At 43.4% G+C, this 25,572-nt stretch overlaps 1 protein-coding gene across 4 annotated transcripts in view; it reads left to right on the forward strand.

Annotated features, from left to right (window-relative positions):
• Window positions 1–25,572, forward strand: part of mnd1 (meiotic nuclear divisions 1 homolog (S. cerevisiae)) — a 92,632-nt gene that overhangs the window by 21,786 nt on the left and 45,274 nt on the right. For 2 of the 4 annotated variants that reach the window (XM_059964793.1, XM_059964792.1), the window contains exon 5: window positions 6,739–11,280. In XM_059964793.1, the coding sequence (XP_059820776.1) occupies window positions 6,739–7,140 (402 nt within the window). In that variant the 3' untranslated portion in view covers window positions 7,141–11,280. The other 2 variants (XM_059964795.1, XM_059964794.1) reach the window with 1 other exon arrangement.

Raw genomic sequence — 25,572 nt, forward strand, 5'->3', positions numbered from 1 at the left:
AAAGCTGGGTGGCAGTGTGAAATGTCAGGAGGATGTTATGAGAATGCAGGGTGACTTGGACAAGTTGGGTGAGTAGGCAAATGTATGGCAGATGTAGTTTAATGTGGATAAATGTGAGGTTATCCACTTTGGTGGCAAGAACAGGAAGGCAGATTACTATCTAAGTGGAAAGTTAGGAAAAGGGGAAGTATAAACAGATCTAGGTATTCTTGTACATCAGTCAATGAAAGCAGGTACAGCAGGCAGTGAAGAAAGCTAATGGCATGCTGGCCTTTATAACAAGAGGAATTGAGTATAGGAGTAAAGAGGTCCTTTTGCAGCTGTACAGGGCCCTGGTGAGACCCCACCTGGAGTATTGGTTTTGGTCTCCAAATTCAAGGAAGGACATTCTTGCTATTGAGGGAGTGCAGCGTAGGTTCACAAGGTTAATTCCCGGAATGGCGGGACTGTCATACATTGAAAGATTGGAGCGACTGGGCTTGTATACACTGGAATTTAGAAGGATGAGAGGGGATCTGATTGAGTCATATAAGATTATTAAGGGATTGGACACGCTGGAAGCAGGAAGCATGTTCCCGCTGATGGGTGAGTCCAGAACTAGAGGCCACAGTTTAAGAATAAGGGGTAGGTCATTTAGAACAGAGATGCGGAAAAACTTTTTCACCCAGAGAGTGGTGGATATGTGGAATGCTCTGCCCCAGAAGGCAGTGGAGGCCAAGCCTCTGGATGCATTCAAGAGAGAGTTAGATAGAGCTCTTATAGATAGCGGGGTCAAGGGATATGGGGAGAGGGTAGGAACGGAGTACTGATTGTGTATGATCAGCCATGATCACAGTGAATGGCGGTGCTGGCTAGAAGGGCCAAATGGCGTACTCCTGCACCTACTGTCTACATAATTAGTCTCTAGGTACCCCAAAACTTCATCCATAATAGACTCCAACACTTCCCCAATCACTGAGCTTAGGCTAACTGGCCTTAATTTCCTCTCTTTAGCCTTCCTCCCTTCTTGAAGAGTAGAGTGACATTTGCAATTTTCCAGTCCTCATGGACCATGCCAGAATCAAGTGATTCTTGAAAGATCACAATCAATGCATCCGTTATCTCTTCAGCAACCTCTCTCAGGACTCTGAGATGTAGTCCACCTGGTCCAGGTGATTTATCCACCTTACGACCTTTGAGTTTGCCTAGCACTTTTTCATTTGTAATAGCAATGGCACTCACTCTTGCTCCCCGACACTCACTGATCTCTAGCACACTATTAGTTACATCCACAATGAAGACAGATGCAAAGTATATCTGCCATTCCTTTGTCCCTCATTACTAACCCACCAGCATCATTTTTCAGTGATCAAATGTCAACTTTCACCACCCTTTTACTCTATATAATTGAAAAAACTTTTAGTGCCATGCTTTATATTATTTGCTAGTTTGCCTTCATATTTAATCTTTTCCCCTTATAGCATTTAAATTGCCTTTTGTTGGATTTTAAAAGCTTACAACTTCCCAACTTCCCCTGTCAGCCACTTTTGCCTACCTCAGCCATTTGAGAACAACTACTGTGGGACATATTTATCCTGTGCCTTGTGAACTATTCCCAGAAGCTTCGGCCATCTCCACTGTGCTGCCAACCCGTCAGTCTCCTCCTCCAATCCACCGGGGCAAGTTCCTCTCTAAAGCTTCTGTAATTCCCTTTATTCCATTGTGATACTGATACATGTGACTTGTGCTTCTTCTTTTGAAATTGCAGTATGAATTCATAGAACATAGAATAGTACAGCACATTACAGGCCCTTCGGCCCACAATGTTGTGCTGACCCTCAAACCCTGCCTCACATATAACCCGCAACCTTAAATTCTTCCATTTACTTGTCTAGTAGTCTCTGAAACTTCACTAGTGTGTCTGCCTCCACCAGTGACTCAGGCAGTACATTCCATGCACCAACCACTCTCTGAGTGAAAAACCTTCCTCTAATATCCCCCTTGAACTTCCCTCCCCTTAACTTAAAACCATGTCCTCTTGTACTGAGCAGTAGTGACCTGGGAAAGAGGTGCTGGCTGTCCACTCCGTCTATTCCTCTTAATATCTTGTACACCTCTATCATGTCTCCTCTCATCCTCCTTCTCTCCAGAGAATAAAGCCCTAGCTCCCTTAATCTCTGATCATAATTCATACTCTCTAAACCAGGCAGCATCCTGGTAAATCTCCTCTGTACCCTTTCCAATGCTTCCACATCCTTCCTATAGTGAGGTGACCAGAACTGGACACAGTTCTCCAAGTGTGGCCTAACCAGAGTTTTATAGAGCTGCATCATTACATCGCGACTCTTAAACTCTGTCCCTCAACTTATGATACCTAACACCCCATAAGCTTTCTTTACTACCTTTTCTACCTGTGAGGCAACTTTCAGGGATCTGTGGACATGTACCCCCAGATCCCTCTGCTCCTCCAGATTACCATGTATCCTGCCATTTACTTTGTACTCTGCCTTGGAGTTTGTCCTTCCAAAGTGTACCACCTCACATTTCTCCGGGTTGAACTCCATCTGCCAGTGCTCAGCCCACTTCTGCATCCTATCAATGTCTCTCTGCAATCTTCGACAATCCTCTACACTATCTACAACACCACCAACCTTTGTGTCATCTGCAAACTTGCCAACCCATCCTTCTACCCCCACATCCAGGTCGTTAGTAAAAATTACGAAAAGTAGAGGTCCCAGAACAGATCCTTGTGGGATACCACTAGTCACAACCCTCCAATCTGAATGTACTCCCTCCACCACAACCCTCTGCCTTCTGCAGGCAAGCCAATTCTGAATCTACCTGGTCAAACTTCCCTGGATCCCATGCCTTCTGACTTTCTGAATAAGCCTACCATGTGGAACCTTGTCAAATGCTTTACTAAAATCCATGTAGATCACATCCACTGCACTACCCTCATCTATATGTCTGGTCACCTCCTCAAAGAACTCTATCAGGCTTGTTAGGCACGATCTGCCCTTCACAAAACCATGCTGACTGTCCCTGATCAGACCATGATTCTCTAAATGCCCATAGATCCTATCTCTAAGAATCTTTTCCAACAGCTTTCCCACCACGGACGTAAGGGTCACTGGACTGTAATTACCCGGACTATCCCTACTACTTTTTTGAACAAGGGGACAAAATTCGCCTCCCTCCAATCCTCCGGTGCCATTCCTGTGGACAACGAGGACATAAAGATTCTAGCCAGAGGCTCAGCAATCTCTTTCCTCACCTCATGGAGCAGCCTGGGGAATATTCCATCAGGCCCCGGGGACTTATCCATCCTAATGTATTTTAACAACTCCAACACCTCCTCTCTCTTAATATCAACATGTTCCAGAACATCAACCTCACTCTTACTGTCCTCACCATGATCAAGTTCCCTCTCATTGGTGAATACTGAAGAGAAGTATTCATTGAGGACCTCGCTCACTTCCACAGCCTCCAGGCACATCTTCCCACTTTTATCTCTAATCGGTCCTACCTTTACTCCTGTCATTCTTTTGTTCTTCACATAATTGAAGAATGCCTTGGGGTTTTCCTTTGCCCTACTCACCAATGCCTTCTCTTGACCCCTTCTTGCTCTTCTCAGACCCTTCTTAAGCTCCTTTCTTGCTACCCTATATTCCTCAATAGACCCATCTGATCCTTGCTTCCTAAACCTCATCTATGCTGCCTTCTTCCACCCGACCAGATTTTCCACTTCACTTGTCACCCATGGTTTCTTCACCCTACCATTCTTTATCTTCCTCACCAGGACAAATTTATCCCTAACATCCTGCAAGAGATCCTTAAACATTGACCCCATGTCCATAGTACATTTCCCTGAAAAATCATCATCCCAATTCACATCTGCAAGTTCTAGCCTTATAGCCTCATAATTTGCCCTTCCCCAATTAAAAATTTTCCTGTCTTCTCTGATTCTATCCTTTTCCATGATAATGCTAAAGGTCAGGGAATGGTGATCACTGTCCCCCAGATGCTCACTCACTGACAGATCTGTGACCTGAGCCGGTTCGTTACCTTATACTAGTTCTAGTATGGCAATCCCCCTAGTCAGCCTGTCAACATACTGTGACAGGAATCCATCTTGAACACACTTAACAAACTCTGCCCCATCTAAACCCTTGGAACTAATCAAGTGCCAATCAATATTAGGGAAGTTAAAGTCACCCATGATAACAACCCTGTTATTTTTGCACCTTTCCAAAATCTGCCTCCCAATCTGCTCCTTGGTATCTCTGCTGCTACCAGGGGGCCTATAGAATACCCCCAGTATTGTAACTGCTCCCTTCCTGTTCCTGACTTACACCCATACTGACTGAAAAGATGATCCTGCTGCATTACCCACCCTTTCTGCAGCTGTAATAGTATTCCTGACCAGTAATGCCACCCCTCCTCCCCTTTTTTCCCCCCTCTCTATCCCTTTTAAAGCACTGAAATCCAGGAATATTGAGAATCCATTCCTGCCCTGGTGCCAGCCAAGTCTCCGTAATGGCCACTACATCATAATTCCATGTATGTATCCCAGCTCTCAGTTCATCACCCTTGTTCCTGATGCTTCTTGCATTGAAGTTCACGCACTTTAGCCCTTCTACCTTACTACCTTTACACCCTTTATTCTGCTGCTCTTTCCTCAAAGTCCCTCTGTATGTTAGATCTGGCTTTTCTCCATGCACATCTTTCACTGCTGTATTGCTCCAGGTCCCATCCCCCTTGCAAATTAGTTTAAACCCTCCTGAACCATGCTAGCAAACCTACCAGTAAGGATATTGCTCCCCCTCGAGTTCAGGTGCAACCCATCTAATCTGTACAGGTCCCACCTTCCCCAGAAGAGATCCCAATGGTCCAAAAATCTAAAAGCCTGCCCCCTGCACCAACTCCTCAGCCACGCATTCAACTGCCATCTCCTCCAATTCTTAGCATCTTAATTCTCACGTAGTACTGGCAGCAATCCTGAGAATGCCACCGTTAAGGTCCTGTTCTTCAGCCTTCTGCCCAGTTCCCAAAACTCACACATGAGGACCTCATCTCTCTTCCTGCCTATATCGTTGGTCCTAATATGTATCACGACTTCTGGTTGCTTTCCCTCTCGTACCAGGATGTCATGCACCCGGTCAGAGACATCCCGGACCCTGGCACCGGGGAGGCAACAAGCCATGCGGGTTTCCTTCTCACGTCCACAATATCTCCTGTCTGCTCCCCTGACTATAGAGTCTCCAATGATGGCAGCTCTCCTCTTCTCCATCCCATCCTTCTGCACCACAGGGTCAGACTCAGTGCCAGAGGCCCTGCCACCATGGCTCACACCTGGTCAGTCATCCTCACCAACAGCATCCAGGACGGTAAACTTATTATTCAGGGGAATGGTTACAGGGGTGCTCTGCACTACCTGTCTATAATTCAATTATATTATGATCAATGACTCCTAAGGGTTCCTTTACGTTAAGCTCCTTAATAAGATCTGGATTATTACACAACACCTAATCTAAGATAGCCCTTCCTCGAGTAGCTCAAGCACAAGCTGCTCTAAAAAGCCATCTTGTAGGCATCTAACAAATTCCCTCTCTTGCGATTTGACACCAACCTAGTTTTCCCAATCCCCTTGTATATTGAAGTTCTGCAATACAATTGTATCATTATCTTTATTACAGTACATGCCTTTTCCAGCCCCCTTTGCAATCTCAACCCCACATCTTGGCTACTACTTGGAGGCCTATATATGATTCCCATAATGTTTTTTTTACCCTTGCAGTTTCTTAACTCCCCCACGAAAATATGGCATTCTCTGACCCTATGTCACCTTTTTCTAAAGATGTAATTCTATCTCTTATCAACAGAGCCACACCACCACCTATGCCTTCCCACTTGTCCTTTCGATATAAAGTTTATCCTTTGATGTTAAGCTCCCATCTATGGCCTTCTTTCAGCTTGATTCAGCATAGCCCACAACGTCATACCAACCAATCTCTGATTCCACCATGAGTCAGTTCACATTATTCCAAATGCTGTGCGCATTTAAATATGGCAACTTCAGTTCTTTATTCTTTGCCCTTTTGAATTTTGCCTCTGAGGTACAATTTAACTCTTTGCTCTGTCTGCATTGTAGCCAGTTATTGGCTTGTTCTTACTACATTCATGTTATGTCCACCATCCACTTGTAAACCTGCTGGCTCATCCTCAGCTCTATCACACTGGTTCTCATCACCCTGCCATATTAAATTAAACCACTCCCAACAGCTCCAATAAACCTCCCCGCAAGGATATTGGGCCCCCTTGGATTCAAGTGCAACTGTCCATTTTGTACAGATCACCCCTGCCCCAGAAGAGGTTCCAGTTAACCAGATATCTGGATCCCTGATACCTTGCTCCAGTTCTTCAGCCATGCATTTATCTGCCACCTTATTTTATTCCTATCCTCACTGTCACATGGCATAAGCAGCAATTCCCAAGATTACTAACAAAAGAAAATCTGCAGATGCTGGAAATCCGAGCAACACACACAAAATGCTGGGGGACCTCAGCAGACCAAGCAGCATCTTATGGGGAAAAAAGTACAGTTGATGCTTTGGGCTGAAAAGTTGACTGTACATTTTTCCATAAGATGCTGCCTGGACTGCTGAGTTCTTCCAGCATTTTGTGTGTGATTCCAAGATTACTACCCTTGAGGTCCTGCTTCTCCACACCCTTCCTAACTCCCTGTATTCTTTTTTGCAGGACCTTCTCCCTTTTTCTACCAATGTCATTGGTACTAATATGTACCATGACTTCTGGCTGCTCACCTTCCCTTCTCAGGATATTGTGGATGCGTTCAGAATCAACATGGACCCTGGCACCCGGGAGGAAAGTTGCCATCCGTGTTTGTTTTTGTGTGTCCACAGAATTGCCTATTTGTTCCCTAACTATAGAATCCCCTATTACTGCTGCCATCCTCTAGTCTCTGCCTTTCTAAGTCACAGGGCCAGACTCAGTGTCAGAGGCACTTACCAGGAAGGTTCCCCCCCACCCCCCAACAGTGGAGTGGTTATTGTTGAGGGGTTCAGCCACAGTGGTGCTCTCCACTATCTAACATTCTTCCTTCCCTCTCCTGACAGTGACCCATATATCTGTTTCATGTAGCCTTGGGGTGACACCTCCCTGTAGCTCCAGCCTATCACTGCCTCACTTTCCCTAACAAGCCGAAGGTCATCGAGCTGCAGCTGCAGTTCCCTAACTCAGTCTCTAAGGAGCTGCTGCTCGATGCACCTGGTACAGATTTGGCCATTGGGGAGGGTGGTGATCTCCCAGATATCGCACATCTGTCACCCAGAAGAGAACACCTGCTCAGCAGAAGTACCCCCTATTCTCATAAGAGTTAGATAAGAAAAAAGAAATAAAGAATGAACTTGCCTCCACCTGTTCTCACTGAAGCCCCATTGAGCCAAAGCCTTACCACCCTGACGATGACTGCTCCCACAATAACTGCTGTGCTAGATGGTACCCCTCTTTTATGGGACTTACTTTTTAAAGCTCTTTACCAGACCTGCATGGGAACATTTCTCCTGCGTCTGGACAGTACTCTACAACATAGATGGAGAACCTGAAAAAATGGAATGAGATGCAAAGTAGAAGAAGTGTAGTTGAGGTAGCTATGGGAATCCGTGGCCTTGAATTGAATATTTGTCACTTATTTGCCCTCTAAGATAGAGACCAAAAATTCCAGAAATGGAAGAGAGAATTTAAAGATTGAGAATGTGAAGGTGAAATCAAGAAAGAAATTGACAGGAAAATTATTACAATTTTTGAGTATAGGGAACAGTACCAATGCAGTTGTTGATGTACTGAGAAAAGAATTGGAGATCTCCTGAGTGGGTCTGGAGTGTTTCACACAGTCCACAGACAGGTAGACATAGCTTGGACCCAGTAGTTAACATAGCTACACATTTCCTCTGGAGCCAGTGGGTAAATTTGAAGGAATTGTGAACACATAGGGCTGAACAGTGTCTGTCTGTGCTGTATAACACTGTGGCTGCTTTCTAAGTATGAGTTTAGCCAGGCAAGATTATGCATTAGTGGAGGGGAATCTTAGACTGTTCAAGGAACAAACAAAGGACACTCAAATCATACGGATAAGGGAGATTGTAGGATTGGGAAACTGAAAGCAGTCAAAATGCCATCAGAAATAACATGCCATCAGAAAGAGAAGAAGGGAGGGAGTGAATAATTTCAACAGGGCAAGAGCAGATTAAAACAATTGGTCTGCCTGGACAATTCTTATGAATCTTGGACAGTAGGTAGAAATGGGCTGAGCAAGGAATAGCTTACTCTTTTGTACTCATAAAAGATCTTTGATTCTTTTTTGATTTTCCTTGGTCTTTTTCAATGCATTCTTATTTCCCTAATTTAACTCCTGTACTTTATATATCCTTTTAGATTTTCCAATGTATTGACTTTTGTTTCCCGCAATAACCTCAGCGTGCATGAATTCATCTTGACAATTGACGTTGGCTGGGATCCTTCTTCAGGATGGAAAGGACAGAAGAAAGTGGGTAAAAGGGAAGGAGTGCAAGCTGGCAAGTGGTTGATGAAACCATATGAGGAATGAAGGGGGATGAAGTAAGAAGTGATAGGCAGAAGAAGTAAAGGGCTGAGAAAGAAGGAATCATCTTTGACATTTTTGTTTGACATTTCTAGTAAAACCATTAATATGCAGTAAAAGCAAACTTAATAAGAACTGGTCATGCAGCTTCTGTGGAGGCAGAGGATAGCTGAGATCTTGAGTAAAGATACAACATTAAGATTGAGATGTAGAGGGGAGATAACCAGTATATAGAGGTGAGAAAGTGGGATGAGAGAGGGTATGGTAACAATAGGATGATGGTCAAATGGAACCAGGTCGTGGAAGAGAATAGGTGGAATTGGGAGACAATGACTGGTGAGTGATGGGTAGAAACGGATAAGGAAACAAATAATTGCAGCTTTATAAAACCCTGGTTAGGCCACAAACAGAGTATTGCATTCCATAGAACACTACAGCACAGTACAGGCCCTTCAGCCCTCCATGTTGTGGCGACCCATATAATCCTTAAAAAAAAGTACTAAACCCACACTACTCCATAACCTTCCATTTTTCTTTCATCCATGTACCTGTCCAAGAGGCTCTTAAATACCCCTAATGTTTTAGCCTCCACCACCATCCCTGGTAAGTCATTCCAGGCACTCACAACCCTCTGTGTAAAAAAAAACACAAACAAAAAAAAAACTTACCCCTGATGTCTCCCCTAAACTTCCCTCCCTTAACTTTGTACATACGCCCTCTGGTGTTTGCTATTGGTGCCCTGGGAAACAGGTACTGACCAGTACTAACAGGTTGCCGCATTACAGGAAGAATTTGGAGGCTTTGGAGAAGATGCAGAAGAGTTTAATCAGGATGCTGCCTGGATTGCTGGGCATGTGTTATTTGAGGCTGAACAAACTTGGGTTGTTTGCTCTGGAGCAGCGAAGGCTGAGGGGACACCTGATAGAAGTCTATAAGGTTATGAGAGGTATAGATAGAGTAGACAGCTGTTACCTTTCCTCAAATATCTAAAACAACAAGATTAGATATTTAAAGTGAAAGGGACAAAGATCAAAGGAGATGTGCAGGCCATGTGTTTTTACACACTGCAGTGGTGCCTGGAGTGCCTTGCTAAAGGAGGTAGTGAAGGCAATTTTGAGAGGAACATTTATCACTATTCTTTTCTGCAGGTGAGGGGGTTGGGAGCTGTTATTGTCACAGTTTTTTTCTGTGAAGGAGGGGGATTTTGTTGTCCATGAGTTTTGTTTCTTTTCGTTATTGTACCAGGGTGGGGGAGTTGGTGTCTTGTTTTTCATCAACAGCTATGGTCTTCTTGTATTTATTTAATGGCTATCTAGAGAAGACAAATATCATAGTTGTACTGTACATGCATACTTAGACAATAAAGTGAATTTTTGATCCTTTAGGAAGTTCTTGGATAGTCACATGAATGTGCAGAGAATGGAGGGATATGGGCATTTATAGAGGCAGAGGAATTAGTTTAAGACATTTCAGTTATTTAGTTTGGCACAACACTATGGGACAAAGGGCCAGTGCTGTGCTGTACTATTCATAATCAGAATCAGGTTTATTATCACTGATAAATGTCGTGAAAAATGTTGCTTTGTTGCGGCAGTATAGTGCAAGACATAAACAATTACTATAAGTTACAACAAGAAATAAACAGTGCAAAAGAGGAATAGTAAGGTAGTGTTCATATATTCGTAGAACATTCACAAATCTGATAGCAGAAGGGAAGAAGCTGTTACTAAAATGTTGAGTGTGTGTCTTCATGATTGCATCAATATTTTGGGCAAGATAGATCCACTGAGATGTTGATGCTCAGGAACTCGAAGCTGTTCACCTTTGCCACTGGTGATCCCTTAATAAGCACTGATGTGTGTTCTCCTGACTTCTCCTTTCTGAAGTCTGCAATCAGTTCCTTGGCCTTGACAACATTGAGTGTAAAGTTGTTGTGACAACACTCAAACAGCCGATCTATCGCATTCCTGTACAACTCCTTCTTATCTGAGATTCTGCCTGCAACAGTGGTGTAATTGGCGAATTTATAGATGGTGTTTGTGCTGTGCCTAGCCACACAGTCATGAGTTTAGTGAGAGTACAGCAGTGGGCTAAGTACACAAAATAGGAGGTGTGCCTATGTTGGTTACAGCATGATCTGTTATTAACATTAACAGGTGTTACTAACTGCACTGATTGTGGTCTCACGATGAGGAAGTCAAGGAGCCAGTTGTAGACCCCGGTTTTAAAGCCTATTGATAAGTACTGAGGGAAAGGTAGTGTTAAAATCTGAGCTGTAATTGATAAACAACAGCTGTACGTAAGTATTGTTGTTGTCCAGGTAGACCAAAGACAGGTGGAGAGCCAGTGAGATGTGTCTGCTGTCAACTTGTGGCAGTGGGCAAAATGCAGCAGGTCCAGGTCTTTGCTTAGACTAGAGTAAATCCTAGCTTCATCATAGTAGCTGCGAGTGGTTCACATGCAAAATACTGGAGGAACTGTATTTGTGATACTGGTTCTACTCAACAGTACATCGAATCCAGGCAGGCATGTGCCGAATATTCTCTCCATTGGCTCAATCTACATTGTCTCTGTTTTGGGACATTGCATTATGGTGCAGTCAAAGTTATTTCTCCTTAAAACTTAATCATATTTGTAAATAAACATACTTTACAAATTTGGTGATTTTCTCTTTTTTTTTCTTTCCAGCTCTTTGAAGGAACTGAGAGGAAACAAAGTTTGCATCTATGTATTGAGAAAGCCAAAGTAGGACGTCAGAATACAGTAAGAAGTTTTGTATGGAATTTGAAGTTTATAAAGACAAAAAATAAATTAATACCAATTTTAATATTTAGCTTGGCACAATTGATACAGAATAGATAATTTTTATTCTCTGTCAGAGGAAACATGCATCTTATATATGAGTTTTGCCTTAAAAGCAAATTATCAGACAAATATTTGGAACGTAATTTGTAGCTTGCCAGCTTGCCAGGGAAAGCAGTTATGATTGTTTCATTATTACCATGTTTCTCATATGAATGGCTGAAGAAGAAATACAGTAAGTTCTGTCAAAGACCTGAGCGGCAACTGATGTGTGGAGCTAAATCCTAAATTTATGTTACTCCTTGGTATTCACTTGGGAGAAGGGCATGGAGGCTGGAGAATTGTGGCATCAATGGCAACAATGTGAGTGACTTGCATGATATTGATAGCCTATATTGCAAGGAACCAAAGCTACAGATCTATGTTGTGTCATTTCATGGGGTGATTGGTTGTCCCATCGTATACGACAATCAAGAAACCTGTGTGGAAGAGTTTTTAAAGTGGAAAAACTTGCACTGGGGCAGTTCCACTCTCTTGACCTTGGAAGTCAGGGTCTGGTGGTACGAGTAGTTGTCACAACTGGGGTCTTGCTTGGTTGCAGTGGATGACCATGACTTCTGTGCTTTATCATACCCTTCGCTCTACGAAGTAGCACAGAACTGTCTTCCTGGCTGTTGGATCACACCTGCCCAGTCTGTGTTTCTCCAGCATTTTGCATGTTAGGCATGTCCCTATTTCATCAGGATATGAGACCCACCAGGTGTCCTCACCTTGTTTATCCTGCCTGTTGAAGCGGGTGTGGCTGCTATCACAGTCAAACAACTACTTGGAGTCACAAATGGGGAGTGAGTGTCTGTTAGCAGCCAAAGGTGAGTGAGCTGCCCCAGAATGGACATAACATAATCAGAGGTGCTACCCCTCTCTGGACACCCCATACACTCATGGGGTAATGTATCCAAGTTCACTATCACTATATTCCCTCTCTATCCTGTTGGCACTTCTATGCGTCTGTTAGGTCAAAAGTGCTAATCATTTATTTTATTTAGAGATACACCATGGAATAGGCCCTTCCAGCCCTTGGAGCAGCACCACCTCAGCAACCCCCAACAACCCTGACTTAACCCTAACCTAGTCACAGGACAATGTTATGGTGACCAATTAACCTACCTGGAATGTCTTCGGACAGTGGGAGGAAACCGGAGCACCCGGGGAAGACCCATGTATTCCTTGGGGAGGACAGACAGAGATTCCTTACAGAGGACGACAGAATTGATTTTCGGACTATCCCCGAGCTGTAATCACATCGAGTTAGCCAGTACGCTAGTGTGACGCCCAATTCTGTTTTTCAGGAAAGTACTCAGACAGGAATTAGGAGGGTCAAAAGGGGTCATGATAACTCTTAGGCAAGTAGGAATAAAGAGAAACTCAAGGCATTTTATTTGTACATTAAAATTGGTCAGTTAGTGGGGAGAGGGTGGGACCACTTGCACTCAGACGACGTCATGGATGGCTTATCCACTGAATTTATGTGGATAGAACTCAAAAATGGGTAAGTTGCAATCATTCTGAGACTTTATCATTGACCCAACCCCTGAACCCTCCCCCAATATGTACTGGGACATTGAGCCCCTGACCGCACCCCCAATACATACTGGGACATTGAGCCCCTGAACCCTCCCCCAATATGTACTGGGACATTGAGCCCCTGACCGCACCCCCAATATGAACTGGGTCAACAGTTATGAAGACAAATCAGGAGAAGGTGTTAAAAATAAGAGGGTAGTTATAGTAAGTGATTTCAACTTCTATATTAAAGACTGGGACCTCCTTTGTGTAGAGGTTTAGATGGGGCAGTATATGTTAGGTTAGATATGGAGATAGCCAACAAGCAGGAGGACAGTACTGCACCTGTTGGGTATTGAATCTGACCAGGTGACTGATTTTTCAAATGGAAAATGGTTAGGGAACAGTGATCACAACTCCTTAAGTTTTAAGATGGCTGTAGATAAGGGTAAGTATGGGCAATACACACAAAATGCTGGAGGAACTCAGCAAGTCAGATGCTTCTATAGAGGGGGGAAATGATCAGTGATTTGGGTTGAAACCCTTCATCAGGACCGGGAAGGAAAGGGGCAGAAGGCAGAGTAAGAAGGTAAGACTTAATTACTCCTTCAGCCCTTCACCTCTACCACTTATCACCTCCCAGCTTCTTATTTTATTCCCCCTCCCTAACTTAGATCCCCCACTAAACTGATTTCACCTATCACCTGCCAGCTTGTACTCCTCCCCCTCCAACCACCTTCATATTTCTGACTTCTTCCCCTTCCTGCCCAGCTCTGATGAAGGGAGTCTCAGTCCAAAACATCGACTGTTTATTCACTTACATAAATACTGCCGGACATGCTGTGCTTCTCCAGCATTTTGTGTACATTGCTGGAAGTGTTTTCCAGCACCAGCAGATTAAGTGTGGACCTTGTAGGAGAGTATTAAATTGGACCAAGAGTAAATTATGAGACTATTAAGCAGGAACTATGGAGGGTTAACAAGGAACAACTGTTTTTTGGGCAAGTCCACAGCTGACATATGGAGGTCATTTAAAGAAAAACTGCACAGCATATAAGGCAGATATGTTCCAGTAAAATGGGATGGTAGGAATGAATATCTGACTGAAAAATTGGTGCAAGGGGAGGGATTCCGATTTTTAAACCATTATTTTATGAGGTAGAAGTGATCTGTACAAGAAGCATGGGTTGCAGGGGTTCTGTACTTGGCAGTCAAATTTGCAAATACTGCAATGTAGGTTATCTTGCCATGTGTGGAGCCAAAAGAGATGGGGGAGATGTTTTGCATCAGTATTTACTCAGGAGATGGGCACAGTCTATAGAAGTGAGGCAAGGAGGCATCAACTTCATGGACCCTATGCACATTACAGAGAAGGAGGTGTTTGCTGTTCTGAGGCAAAATCCCCAGGACCTAGCAAGGTGTTCCCTCAGACACTGGGTGGCAAGTGCAGAAATTGCGACTGGAGAGGTAACTGTGGATTGGAGGATAGCCAACGTTGTTCCACTGTTTAAGAAAGGCTCTAAACATCAAACCAGGAAATTATAAGCTGTTGAGCCTGACATCAACGGTGGGAAAATTATTGGAAGCAGGGTGGGCAAAGGAGAGATACTAGTTGTCATTTACTTGGATTTTCAGAAGGTATTTAATAAGGTGCCACACAAGATAAAAATCCTATGGTGTTACGGGAAAGATACTGGCATGGATAGAGGAATGGTTGACAGGCAGGAGGGAGTGAGTGGGAATAAAGGGAGCCTTTTCTGGTTAACCAACGTAGATTGGACCGTTTCATCAAGCACCTAACTCTAACTGCCAAAAAAAGCAGGATCTCCCAGTGGCCACTTCCCATTCCCACTCTGATATGTCAATCCATGGCCTCCTTTACTGTCACGATGAGGCCACTCTCAGATTGAAGGAACAATACCTCGTATTTCGTTTAGGTAGGCTCTAACCGGATGCCATGAACATTAATTTCCTGTAATGCCCCCCCTCCCTCTAGTTCACCAGTCACTGTCTGTCACTTTATCTCATTGCCTGCCCATCTCTTCCCCCCCCCCTTTTCTTTCATCTATGGCCTTCTATCTTCATCTATTAGATTCCCCCTTCTCCAGCTCTGTATCTCTTTTACCAATCAACTTCCCAGCTATTTATCCCTCCCCCTCCAGTTTCATCTATGACTTTGTGCTTCTCTCCCCTCCCCCACCTTTTAAATCTACTCCTCATCTTTTTTTCTCCAGTCCTGCCAAAGGGTCTTGGCTCAATACATAGACTGTACTTCTGTAAATGCTGCCTGGTCTGCCGAGTTCCTCCAGCATTTTGTGTGTGTGGGTTGAATTGAATTGACTTTGTTTCTTACATCTTTCACATACATGAGGAGTAAAAATCTTTATGTTACATCTCCATTTAAATGTGCAATGTGCAATCATAGTAATTTATAATAAATAGAACAGTCAATGTAATATAGAGTACACTCAAGTCAGCGTGAGTTCATCAGTCTGATGGCCTGGTGGAAGAAGCTGTCCCGGAGCCTGTTGGTCCTGGCTTTTATGATGTGGTACTGCTTCCCAGATGGTATCAGCTGAAATAGATTGTGGTTGGGATGGCCCAGTGATCCTTTGGACCCATTTTACACACCTGTCCTTGTAAATATCCTGAATCATGGGAAGTTCACAACTACAGATGCGCTGGGCTGTCCTCACCATGCTCTGCAGAGTCCTGCGATTGAGGGAGGTACAGTTTCTTACTGCCCGGTACGCCGTTGGTGTTTAGGGCAGCGATGAAGGTCCTGCATCTCTGTTGCTCCTTGGCCATCTTCTCTAGTGTGCCCCAGGTGTGGTTCAGAGAAAGTTTTTGACAAGTAAGTTCAGCCAACAAAGCTTGCCAAATTCCTAGTCACATAGTGTGTGAAATAACTATCAAGTTTATATTTGAAAGTCTCTAAAATACTACTCTCAACCACACAACTAGATAGTTTGTTGCATGTCTCCACAACTCGTTATATAAAGAAATGTTTCCTGATGTTAGTCTGAAATCTCCCTTTAACCAGTCTCCATCTAAGGCCCTGTGTCCTCATTGATGGATTAATTTTGAAGTAGCAGCTGGCATCCACCTTACTTATATCTTAATGATTTTTGAATACTCCTATTATGTCTTCCCTTATTCTACATCTGCTTAGGCGAAGAAGATTTAATTTGTCTTCATAGCTCATAGCCTGCAGACCTGGAATGAGTCTAGTTGCCTTTCTCTGAACTCTCTCCAGTGCCTTCACCTCCCTCACACAATATGGCAACTAAAATTGTATACGGTATTCAAGGTGTGGCCTCACAAGTGCATTATACAGCTTAAAGAGAATGTCTCTAGACTTGAAATTCCACTGAATGCATTATATAGCCCAACATTCTTTTAGCCTTCCTAATGGCTTCTATGCTTTGTCTAGATGTTGATAGTAATATCTACCAGGATGCCCAAATCCTTCTCATACAGTGCACTTTCTAACTCAATACCTCCCACTGCATATTTGTATCTAATATTTCTACTTCCTATATGTAATATTTTACATTTATTTATGTAAAATTTTATCTGCCCACATCTGGATTTTGTTTAGATCTAATTGTATTGATTCTGGTGCCTGAATGTCATCAGCCCATCCCTAATTTTGAGTCATCTGCAAACTTTACTAGTTTACTTGTTATGTTCTTATCCAAATCATTAATGTAAATTTAAAACGGCAGTGGCCCCAAAACTAATCACTGTGGAATCCCCTTTTTAACATCTAGGGGTGAAAATGATCCCCATACCATAACTCACTGTTTTCTGTTTTTGAGCCAATTCTGCCCCCATTTGCACACCTAAACCTGAATCCCTATCTCCTGTAATTTGATTATTAATCTCCTGGGGGTAACTTGTCAAAAGCCTTCTGAAAGTCCAAGTAATGATATCAACCTCTCTATTGTTATCATAACAATATGATAATAGGAGTGAATGGGCCAGTGAAGGAATGGAGCTTTGAGGCTTTGACTTGAAGCTTCAACGAGAAGAGGCAGATAGCGAGCTTGCTCCCAGTTAGGCTTTACAATGTCTCCTGAGATGGTGATGTGCCTCTCATGTGAGATGTGGCAGTCTTGGGGAACTCCCCTCTCTCGCAGAGTCACATCAGCCAGAAGTGCATGCAGCTAGGTGATACAGAAGACCATGTAAGGAATCTGGAGCAGCAGCTGGATGACTTTCAACTCAAAGGAGAATGAGGCAGTCATAGATCAGAGCTACAGGGAGGTAGTCACACCTAGGCTGCCGAAAGCAGGTTGTTGGGTGACAGTGTAAGAGGGAAAGCAAAGGTGAGTAGGCAGGTAGTGCAGAGCACCCCTGTAGCCATTCCCCTGAGTAATAAGTATACCGTCATAGATACTGTTGATGGGGATGACCGACCAGGGGTGAGCCATGGTGGCAGGGCCTCCGGCCCTGTGGTGTAGAAATGTGGGCTGGAGAAGAGGAGAGCTGTCATTATTGGGGACTCTATAGTCAGGGGAGCAGACAGGAGATTTTGTGGACGTGAGAAGGACACCCGCATAGTTTGTTACCTCCCAGGTGCCAGGGTCCTGGATGTCTCTGACCGGGTGCATGACATCCTGGTACAAGAGGGAAAGCAACCAGAAGTTGTGATACACGAGGAAATCTGCAGATGCTGGAAATTCAAGCAACACACACAAAATGCTGGTGGAACGCAGCAGGCCAGGCAGCATCCATAAGGAGAAGCACTGTCAACATTTCGGGCCAAGACCCTTAGTCAGGACTAACTGAAAGGAAAGATAGTAAGAAATTTGAAAGTAGGAGGGGGAGGGGAAAATGCAAAATGATAGGAGAAAGACTGGAGGGGGTGGGGTGAAGCTGAGAGCCAGAAAGGTGATTGGCAAAAGGGATACAGAGCTGGAGAAGGGAAAGGATCATGGGACGGGAGGCCTAGGGAGGGGGGAGAAAACTAAATATATCAGGGATGGGGTCCCCTTCTTATCCCATCCCTGATATATTTAGTTTTTCTCCCCCCTCCTTTTTTTTCTTTCTCTCTTTCTGCCCATCACTCAGCCTGTTCTCCATCTCCCTCTGGTGCTCCCTCCCTCTTTCTTTCTCCCTAGGCCTCCCATCCCATGATCCTTTCCCTTCTCCAGCTCTGTATCCCTTTTGCCAATCACCTTTCTGGCTCTCAGCTTCACCCCCCTCCCCCTCCGGTCTTCTCCTATCATTTCACATTTTCCCCTCCCCTTCCTACTTTCAAATCTCTACTATCTTTCTGTTAGTCCTGACAAAGGGTCTCAGCCCGAAATGTCGACAATTCTTCTTCTTATAGATGCTGCCTGATCTGCTGTGTTCCAGCAGCATTTTATGTGTTTTGCAGAAGTTGTGATACACGTTGGTACCAACGACATAGGCAGGAAGAGGGATGAGGTCCTGAAGTGTGAGTTTTGGGAACTAGGCAGAAGGCTGAAGAACAGGACTTCGAGGATGGCATTCTCAGGATTGCTGCCAGTGCTACATGATAATGATGGTAAGAATTGGAGGAGATGGCAGTTGAATGCATGGCTGAGGAGTTGGTGCAGGGTGCAGGGTTTTAGATTATTGGATGATTGGGATCTCTTCTGGGGAAGGTGGGACCTGTACAGATTGGATGGGTTGCACCTGAACTCGAGGGGGAGCAATGTCCTTGCTGGTAGGTTTGCTAGCATGGTTCAGGAGGGTTTAAACTAATTTGCAAGGGGGATGGGACCTGGAGCAATACAGCAGTGAAAGAAGTGCATGGAGTAAAGCCAGATCTAACATATAGAAGGGCTTTGAAGAAAGAGCAGCAGAATAAAGGGTGTAAAGGTAGTAAGGTAGAAGGGCTAAAGTACGTGAACTTCAATGCAAAAAGTATCAGGAACAAAGGTGATGAACTGAGAGCTTGGATACGTACATGGAATTATGATGTAGTGGCCACTACAGAGACTTGGCTGGCACCAGGGCAGGAATGGATTCTCAATATTCCTGGATTTCAGTGCTTTAAAAGGGATAGAGAGGGGGGAAAAAAGGGGAGGAAGGGTGGCATTACTGGTCAGGAATACTATTACAGCTGCGGAAAGGGTAAGTAATGCAGCAGGATCATCTTTTCAGTCGGTATGGGGGGAAGTCAGGAACAGGAAGAGAGCAGTTACTCCACTGGGGGTATTCCCTGATAGCAGAGATACCGAGGAGCAGATTGGGAGGCAGATTTTGGAAAGGTGCAAAAATAACAGGGTTGTTATCATGGGTGACTTTAACTTCCCTAATATTGATTGGCACCTGATTTGTTCCAATGGTTCAGACGGAGCAGAGTTTGTTAAGTGTGTCCAGGATGAATTCCTGTCACAGTATGTTGACAGGCTGACTAGGGGGAATGCCATACAAGATCTAGTATTAGGTAACGAACTGGGTCATTTCACATATCTCTCTGTGGGTGAGCATCTGGGGACAGTGATCACCACTCACTGGCCTTTAGCATTATCACGGAAAAGGATAGAATCAGAGAGGACAGGGAAATTTTGAATTGGGGAAGAGCAAATTATGAGGCTGTAAGGCTAGAACTTGCAGGAGTGAATTGGGATGATGTTTTTGCAGGGAATTGTACTATGGACATGTGGTTGATGTTTAGGGATCTCTTGCAGAATGCTAGGGATTAATTTGTCCTGGTGAGGAAAATAAAGAATGGTAGGGTGAAGGAACCATGGCTAACAAGTGAGGTGGAAAATCTAGTCAGGTGGAAGAAGGCAGCATACATGAGGTTTAGGAAGCAAGGATCAGATGAGTCTGTTGAGGAATGTAGGGTAACAAGAAAGGAGCTTAAGAAGGGGTGAGGAGAGCAAGAAGGGGGCATGAGAAGGCCTTGGCGAGTAGGGTAAAGGAAAACCTCAAAGCATTCTTCAATTATGTGAAGAACAAAAGGATGATGGGAGTGAAGGTAGGACTAATTAGAGATAAAGGTGGGAATATGTGCCTGGAGGCTGCGGAAGTGAGCGAGGTCCTCAATGAATACTTCTCTTCGGTATGTAGATGAGGGTAGTGCAGTGGATGTGATCTACATGGATTTTAGTAAGGCATTTGACAAGGTTCCACACGGTAGGCTTATTCAGAAAGTCAGAAGGCATGGGATCCAGGTGGATTCAGAATTGGCTTGCCTGCAGAAAGCCAATGGTCATGGTAGAGGGAGTACATTCAGATTGGAGGGTTGTGACTAGTAGTGTCCCACAAGGATCTGTTCTGGGACCTCCACTTTTCGTGATTTCTATTAACGACCTAGATGTTGGGGTAGAAGGGTGGGATGGCAAGTTTGCAAATGACACAAGGTTTGGTGATGTTGTGGATAGTGTAGAGGATTGTCGGAAGATTGCAGCATGACATTGATAGGATGCAGAAGTGGGCTGAGAAATGGCAGATGGAGTTCAACCTCGAGAAGTGTGAGGTAGTACACTTTGGAAGGACAAACTCCAAGGCAGAGTACAAAGTAAATGGCAAGAGACTTGGTAGTGTGGAGGGGCAGAGGGATCTGGTGGTGCATGTCCACAGATCCCTGAAAGCTGCCTCACAGGTAGATAGGGTAGTTAAGAAAGCTTATTGGGTGTTAGCTTTCATAAGTTGAGGGATAGAGTTTAAGAGTCGTGAGGTGATGATGCAGCTCTATAAAACTCTGGTTAGGCGACACTTGGAGTACTGTGTCCAGCTCTGGTCACCTCACTATAGAAAGGATGTGGAAACATTGGAAAGGGTACAGAAGAGATTTACCAGGATGCTGCCTGGTTATAGAGAATATGCATTATGATCAGAGATTAAGGGAGCTAGGGCTTTACTCTCTGGAGAGAAGGAGGATGAGAGGAGACATGATAGAGGTGTACAAGATAATAAGAGGAATATAGAGTGGACAGCCAATGCCTCTTCCCCAGGGCACCACTGCTCAATGCAAGAGGACATGGCTTTAAGGTGAGGGGTGGGAAGTTCAAGGGGGATATTAGGTTTTTCACGGAGAGTGGTTGGTGCATGGAATGCACTGTCTGAGTCAGTGGTGGAGGCAGATACACTAGTGAAGTTTAAGAGACTGCTAGATAGGTATCTGAAGGAATTTAAGGTGGGGGGTTATACGAGAGGCAGGGTTTAAGTGTTAGTACAACATTGTGGGCCAAAGGACCTGTTCTATGCAGTACTATTGTATGTTCTATAAATTTTAGTTGGTTCTTCATGGAACTCCACATATTAGAAAAACATGATTTCACCTTTCTGAACCCATGCTGGCTTTTTGCTAATGTGCCTGTTCTTATCAACTGTTTTTTCCTCTTCCTCTTTATTATTGTTTCCATTATCTTACTCGCGATACCCGGTAAGCTTACTTGTTATAGTTACCAGGGTCAGTGCAGTCACCCTACTTAGATACCAGGAGTTAGCCTGTTTCCAATCCTTCGGGATTTCACCAGTCCATCAGACGTAGGAGCAGTATTAGGCCATCTGGCCCACTGCATCTGCTCTGCCATTCAATCATGGCTGATCCTTTTTATTCCCCCTCCTCAGCCCCACTTTCCGGCCCTCTCCCAGTAACCTTTGATGCCGTGGCCAATCAAGAACCTATCAAGTGCTACCTTAAATGCACCCAACGATCTGGCCTCCACAGCTGTCCGTAGTAATTAATTTTTTTCAAATGTATTTATTTTTATTATTCAAACATAGCACAAGTACATCGAAGTAACAACACTTACAATGCCTCAAAAAAGAAGAAATTATCTTAAAGATTAAAAATTTTTGTGAATAAAAATAAAACTTACTAAGCAAAAAAAGTGAGGAAAATAAAAGAAACCCATTGGAGTTACAACCCGGAGCCATGCGTCATGCAAATAGCTTCTAAAAATAAACATCAAACCACCAACTTGAAAAAAAGATATATCAAAAAAATTTACATTTAGATCATGGAGGAAATCTATCAGTTAATTGAAATGATAATAACGAGCAAATGAGCCCCATCTCTTCTCAAAATCAAATAAAGATTCAAAGGTTCGACTTCTAATTTTCTCCAAGCTAAGACACAGAATTAATTCCACAAATTTACCACCTTCTGGCTAAAGAAACTTCTCCGCATCTCTGTTTTAAATGGACACCCCCCCTATCCTCAGGCTGTGCTCTCTTCCTAAACTCCCTCACTATAGGAAATGTCCTTTCCACATCTACCTTGTCTAGGCTTTCCAACACTTGAAAGTTCCAGTGAGATCCCCTTCATCTTTCTAAATTCCAGGGAGTATAGACCCAGAGCTATCAAATGTTCCTTGTATTATAACCCTTTCATTCCCAGAATCATCCATGTAAACCTCTGAAACCAGTGCCAGCACATCTTTTCTCAGATGAGGAGCCTAAAGCTATTCACAATACTTAAAGTGAGGCCTCAACAGTGCCTCTTAAAATGAATGACAACACCACATTTGCCTTCCTCAACACCAACTCCACCTGCAAGTTATCCTTTAGGGTGTTCTGCACAAGATCTCCCAAGTCCCTTTGCATCTTAGATTTTTGGATTTTCTCCCCATTTAGAAAACAGTCTGCACATTTAGTTCTACTACCAAAGTGCATGGCCATGTATTTTCCAACATTGTATTACATTTGCCACTTTCTCGTCCATTCTCCATTCTCTGTCTTTAAGCCCTTCTGCAGCCTACCTGTTTCCTTTACACTTGCTAGGTATTAGACTTGCAAACTTGGCAACAAAGCCATCTATCCTATCATCTAAATCATTGAAGTACAGCTTAAAAAAAAAGTGCTCCCAACACCGATCCCAGCAGAACTTCACTAGTCACTGGCAGCCAACCAGAAAAGGATCCTTTTATTCTGACTTACTGCCTTCTACCAATCAGCAAATGCTCTAACATGGCAGTAACTTTCCTGTAATCACTGACTAGTCACTGACTTTTGAAAAATACGTGTTAGGGGTTTGTATATACAGTACAGTCACAGACCTCTAAGTACCCTTGGGTGTTGACTGGCCCTGGAGATTTATTAACTTTCAGTTTTTTCAGATGAAGTAGGACCTCTCTTTCTAAGATCTCTAAGTCACTTAAAGCAGCCTTATTTTTGTATATACTTATTGGCATATTGCTAACATCTTCGCAGGTGAATATTTAGCAAAATATGAGAGTATCCGATATGTCCTCTACATAATTTATTACACTGCAATTATTCTTAATACACTAACTTCCTCCTTGAATGAAAATGATCCTCTCAGCATAACTCATTGTTTTCTGTTTCTGAGTGAATTCTACACCCAATCACACACCTTGCCTTGAATCCTTACTTTCTGCAATTTGATTATTAACCTCTCGTGTGGTGCCTTGTCAAAAGCCTTCTGAAAGTATAAGTAAATGACATCAACCATTCTATTGTTACATATTTTACTTGCCTCTGCATAGAACTCCAGCATATTAGTATGTTACAATCCAGCAAGAATGAATATATAATTGAGACAGGTTTTTTATAACAAATAAAATATTTATTAAACACTGCTTTAAAAAAAACCCAAAAGTAAACAAACGATTAACTTAACAGGAAGTCGGCTGCTATACAGCAGCTCGAACAGTTCTTAAGACGAGAAATGCAAACTCAGTTCTTTAAAGTAGTATTGCAAAAAGTCCAAAATGATTTACAGTCAGTTTGGAGAGACTTTCCTTGAAGTAATAAATTCTCTTTTGTGACGTTACTGCTGCTCCCAGCCAAAGTATGCCTTGCCTGAAGGATTTACGATGAAGGAAATAAAACAGCTTAAAGTCACTGACCTTTCCTTGGCGAAACACTGCCAAGAATGCAGGAGAATGCAGAATGCAGGAGCTATCTTGGATACAGGTTACTAATTCCTTATACGAAGATTAAATAAGGTCGAACCTGTTTCACCACCGACAGCACCAACTTTTCTCGATCTTTTGGGTTTTCTGAACTTCGATAAATCTTCACTCTCCAACTGGACTTTAACTGGCAGCGACTTTCAGAACTGCTGGCACAACGATTCTTACAATAGAAATTAAAACTCCACTTTTAAAATGAAACTGCTTCATAAAATCAAATACAGCAGCAGAATGGAGTCACTGATGAATTAAACCATGAACTGACCTGTGTCACAGGGAGGGATTCTCCGATACTCACAGGTACGTAACAAGTGAAATACAATTTCCCCTTTCTGAACCCATGCTGGTTTTCTGCTAATGTGCCTGTTCTTATCAGCTGCTTGTCCATCTCATTTTTTTTATTGTTTCCGTTATCTTGTCTGTGATACACGTCTGGCTTACTGGTCTATCATTACCAGAGACAGTGTTATCACCCTTATATACTGGGACAACGTTAGCCCATTTCCCGTCCTTCACTGACTTGTAAGTAACATGGTAGGGGTTTTTGTATACAGTATAATCACAGCCCTCTCTAAGTATCCTTGGATATATGTTGACTGGTTATGGATATTTTCCACCTTTTCACTTTAAAGATCTCTAAGTCACTTAAAAGAACCTTATGTTTCTCTACACTTTCAGGCATATTGCTAACATCTTCACAAAATATGAGTTAAGAGAAACTGCTATCTCCTCTGCATGTTTTAACACCTACTATTATTCCTAATATACTAAACTTCCTCTGTGACATTTCTTTTACTATTGAAGTATTGAAAAATTCTCTTGGGTCAATCTTTGCATTATCAGCAATATCTTCTCAACTTGCCTTTTGCAAATCTGAATTTCCCTCTTGACTGTAGCTCTTGTATTTTCATATGCCCTATTACTATTAGTAATAATCATTACCATTTTTTTCCTGTATTCATTATATAGCTGTTCTACTTGGAGCAGAAATAGATTTTCCTTTGTGATTCATTAGAAGCATAGAAATGTAGAAAACCTACAGCACATTACAGGCCCTTTGGCCCACAAAGTTGTGCTGAACACATCCCCACCTTAGAAATTACGAGGCTTACCGATAGCCCTCTGTTTTACTAAGCTCCATGTACCTATCTAAAAGCCTCTTAAAAGACCCTATCATATCCACTTCCACCACCGTAGATGGCAGCCCATTCCATGCCCTCACCACTCTCTGAGTAAAAAACTTACCCCTGAGATCTCCTCTGTACCTACTCCCCAGCACCTTAAACCTGGGTCCTCTCGTGGCAACCATTTCAGCCCTGGGAAAAAGCCTCTGATTATCCACATGATCAGTGCCTCTCATCATCTTATGCACCTCTATCAGGTCACCTCTCATCCTGCTTCGCTCGAAGGAGAAAAGGCCGAGTTCACTTAACCTATTCTCATAAGGCATGCTCCCCAATCCAGGCAACTTCCTTGTAAATCTCCTCTGCACCCTTTCTATGGCTTCCACATCCTTCCTGTAGTGATGAGATCTGAACTGAGCACAGTATTCCAAGTGGGGTCTGACCAGGGTCCTATATAGTTGCAACATTACCTCTCAGCTCCTAAATTAATTTCCATGATTGATGGAGGTCAATACACCATACGCCTTCGTAACCACAGAGTCAACCTGCGCAGCTGCTTTGAGCGTCCTATGGACCTGGACCCCAAGATCCCTCTGATCCTCCACACTGCCAAGAG

This window comes from Hypanus sabinus, chromosome 3, assembly GCF_030144855.1.
Source record: "Hypanus sabinus isolate sHypSab1 chromosome 3, sHypSab1.hap1, whole genome shotgun sequence".
In the NCBI taxonomy this organism is placed as follows: Eukaryota; Metazoa; Chordata; class Chondrichthyes; order Myliobatiformes; family Dasyatidae; genus Hypanus; species Hypanus sabinus.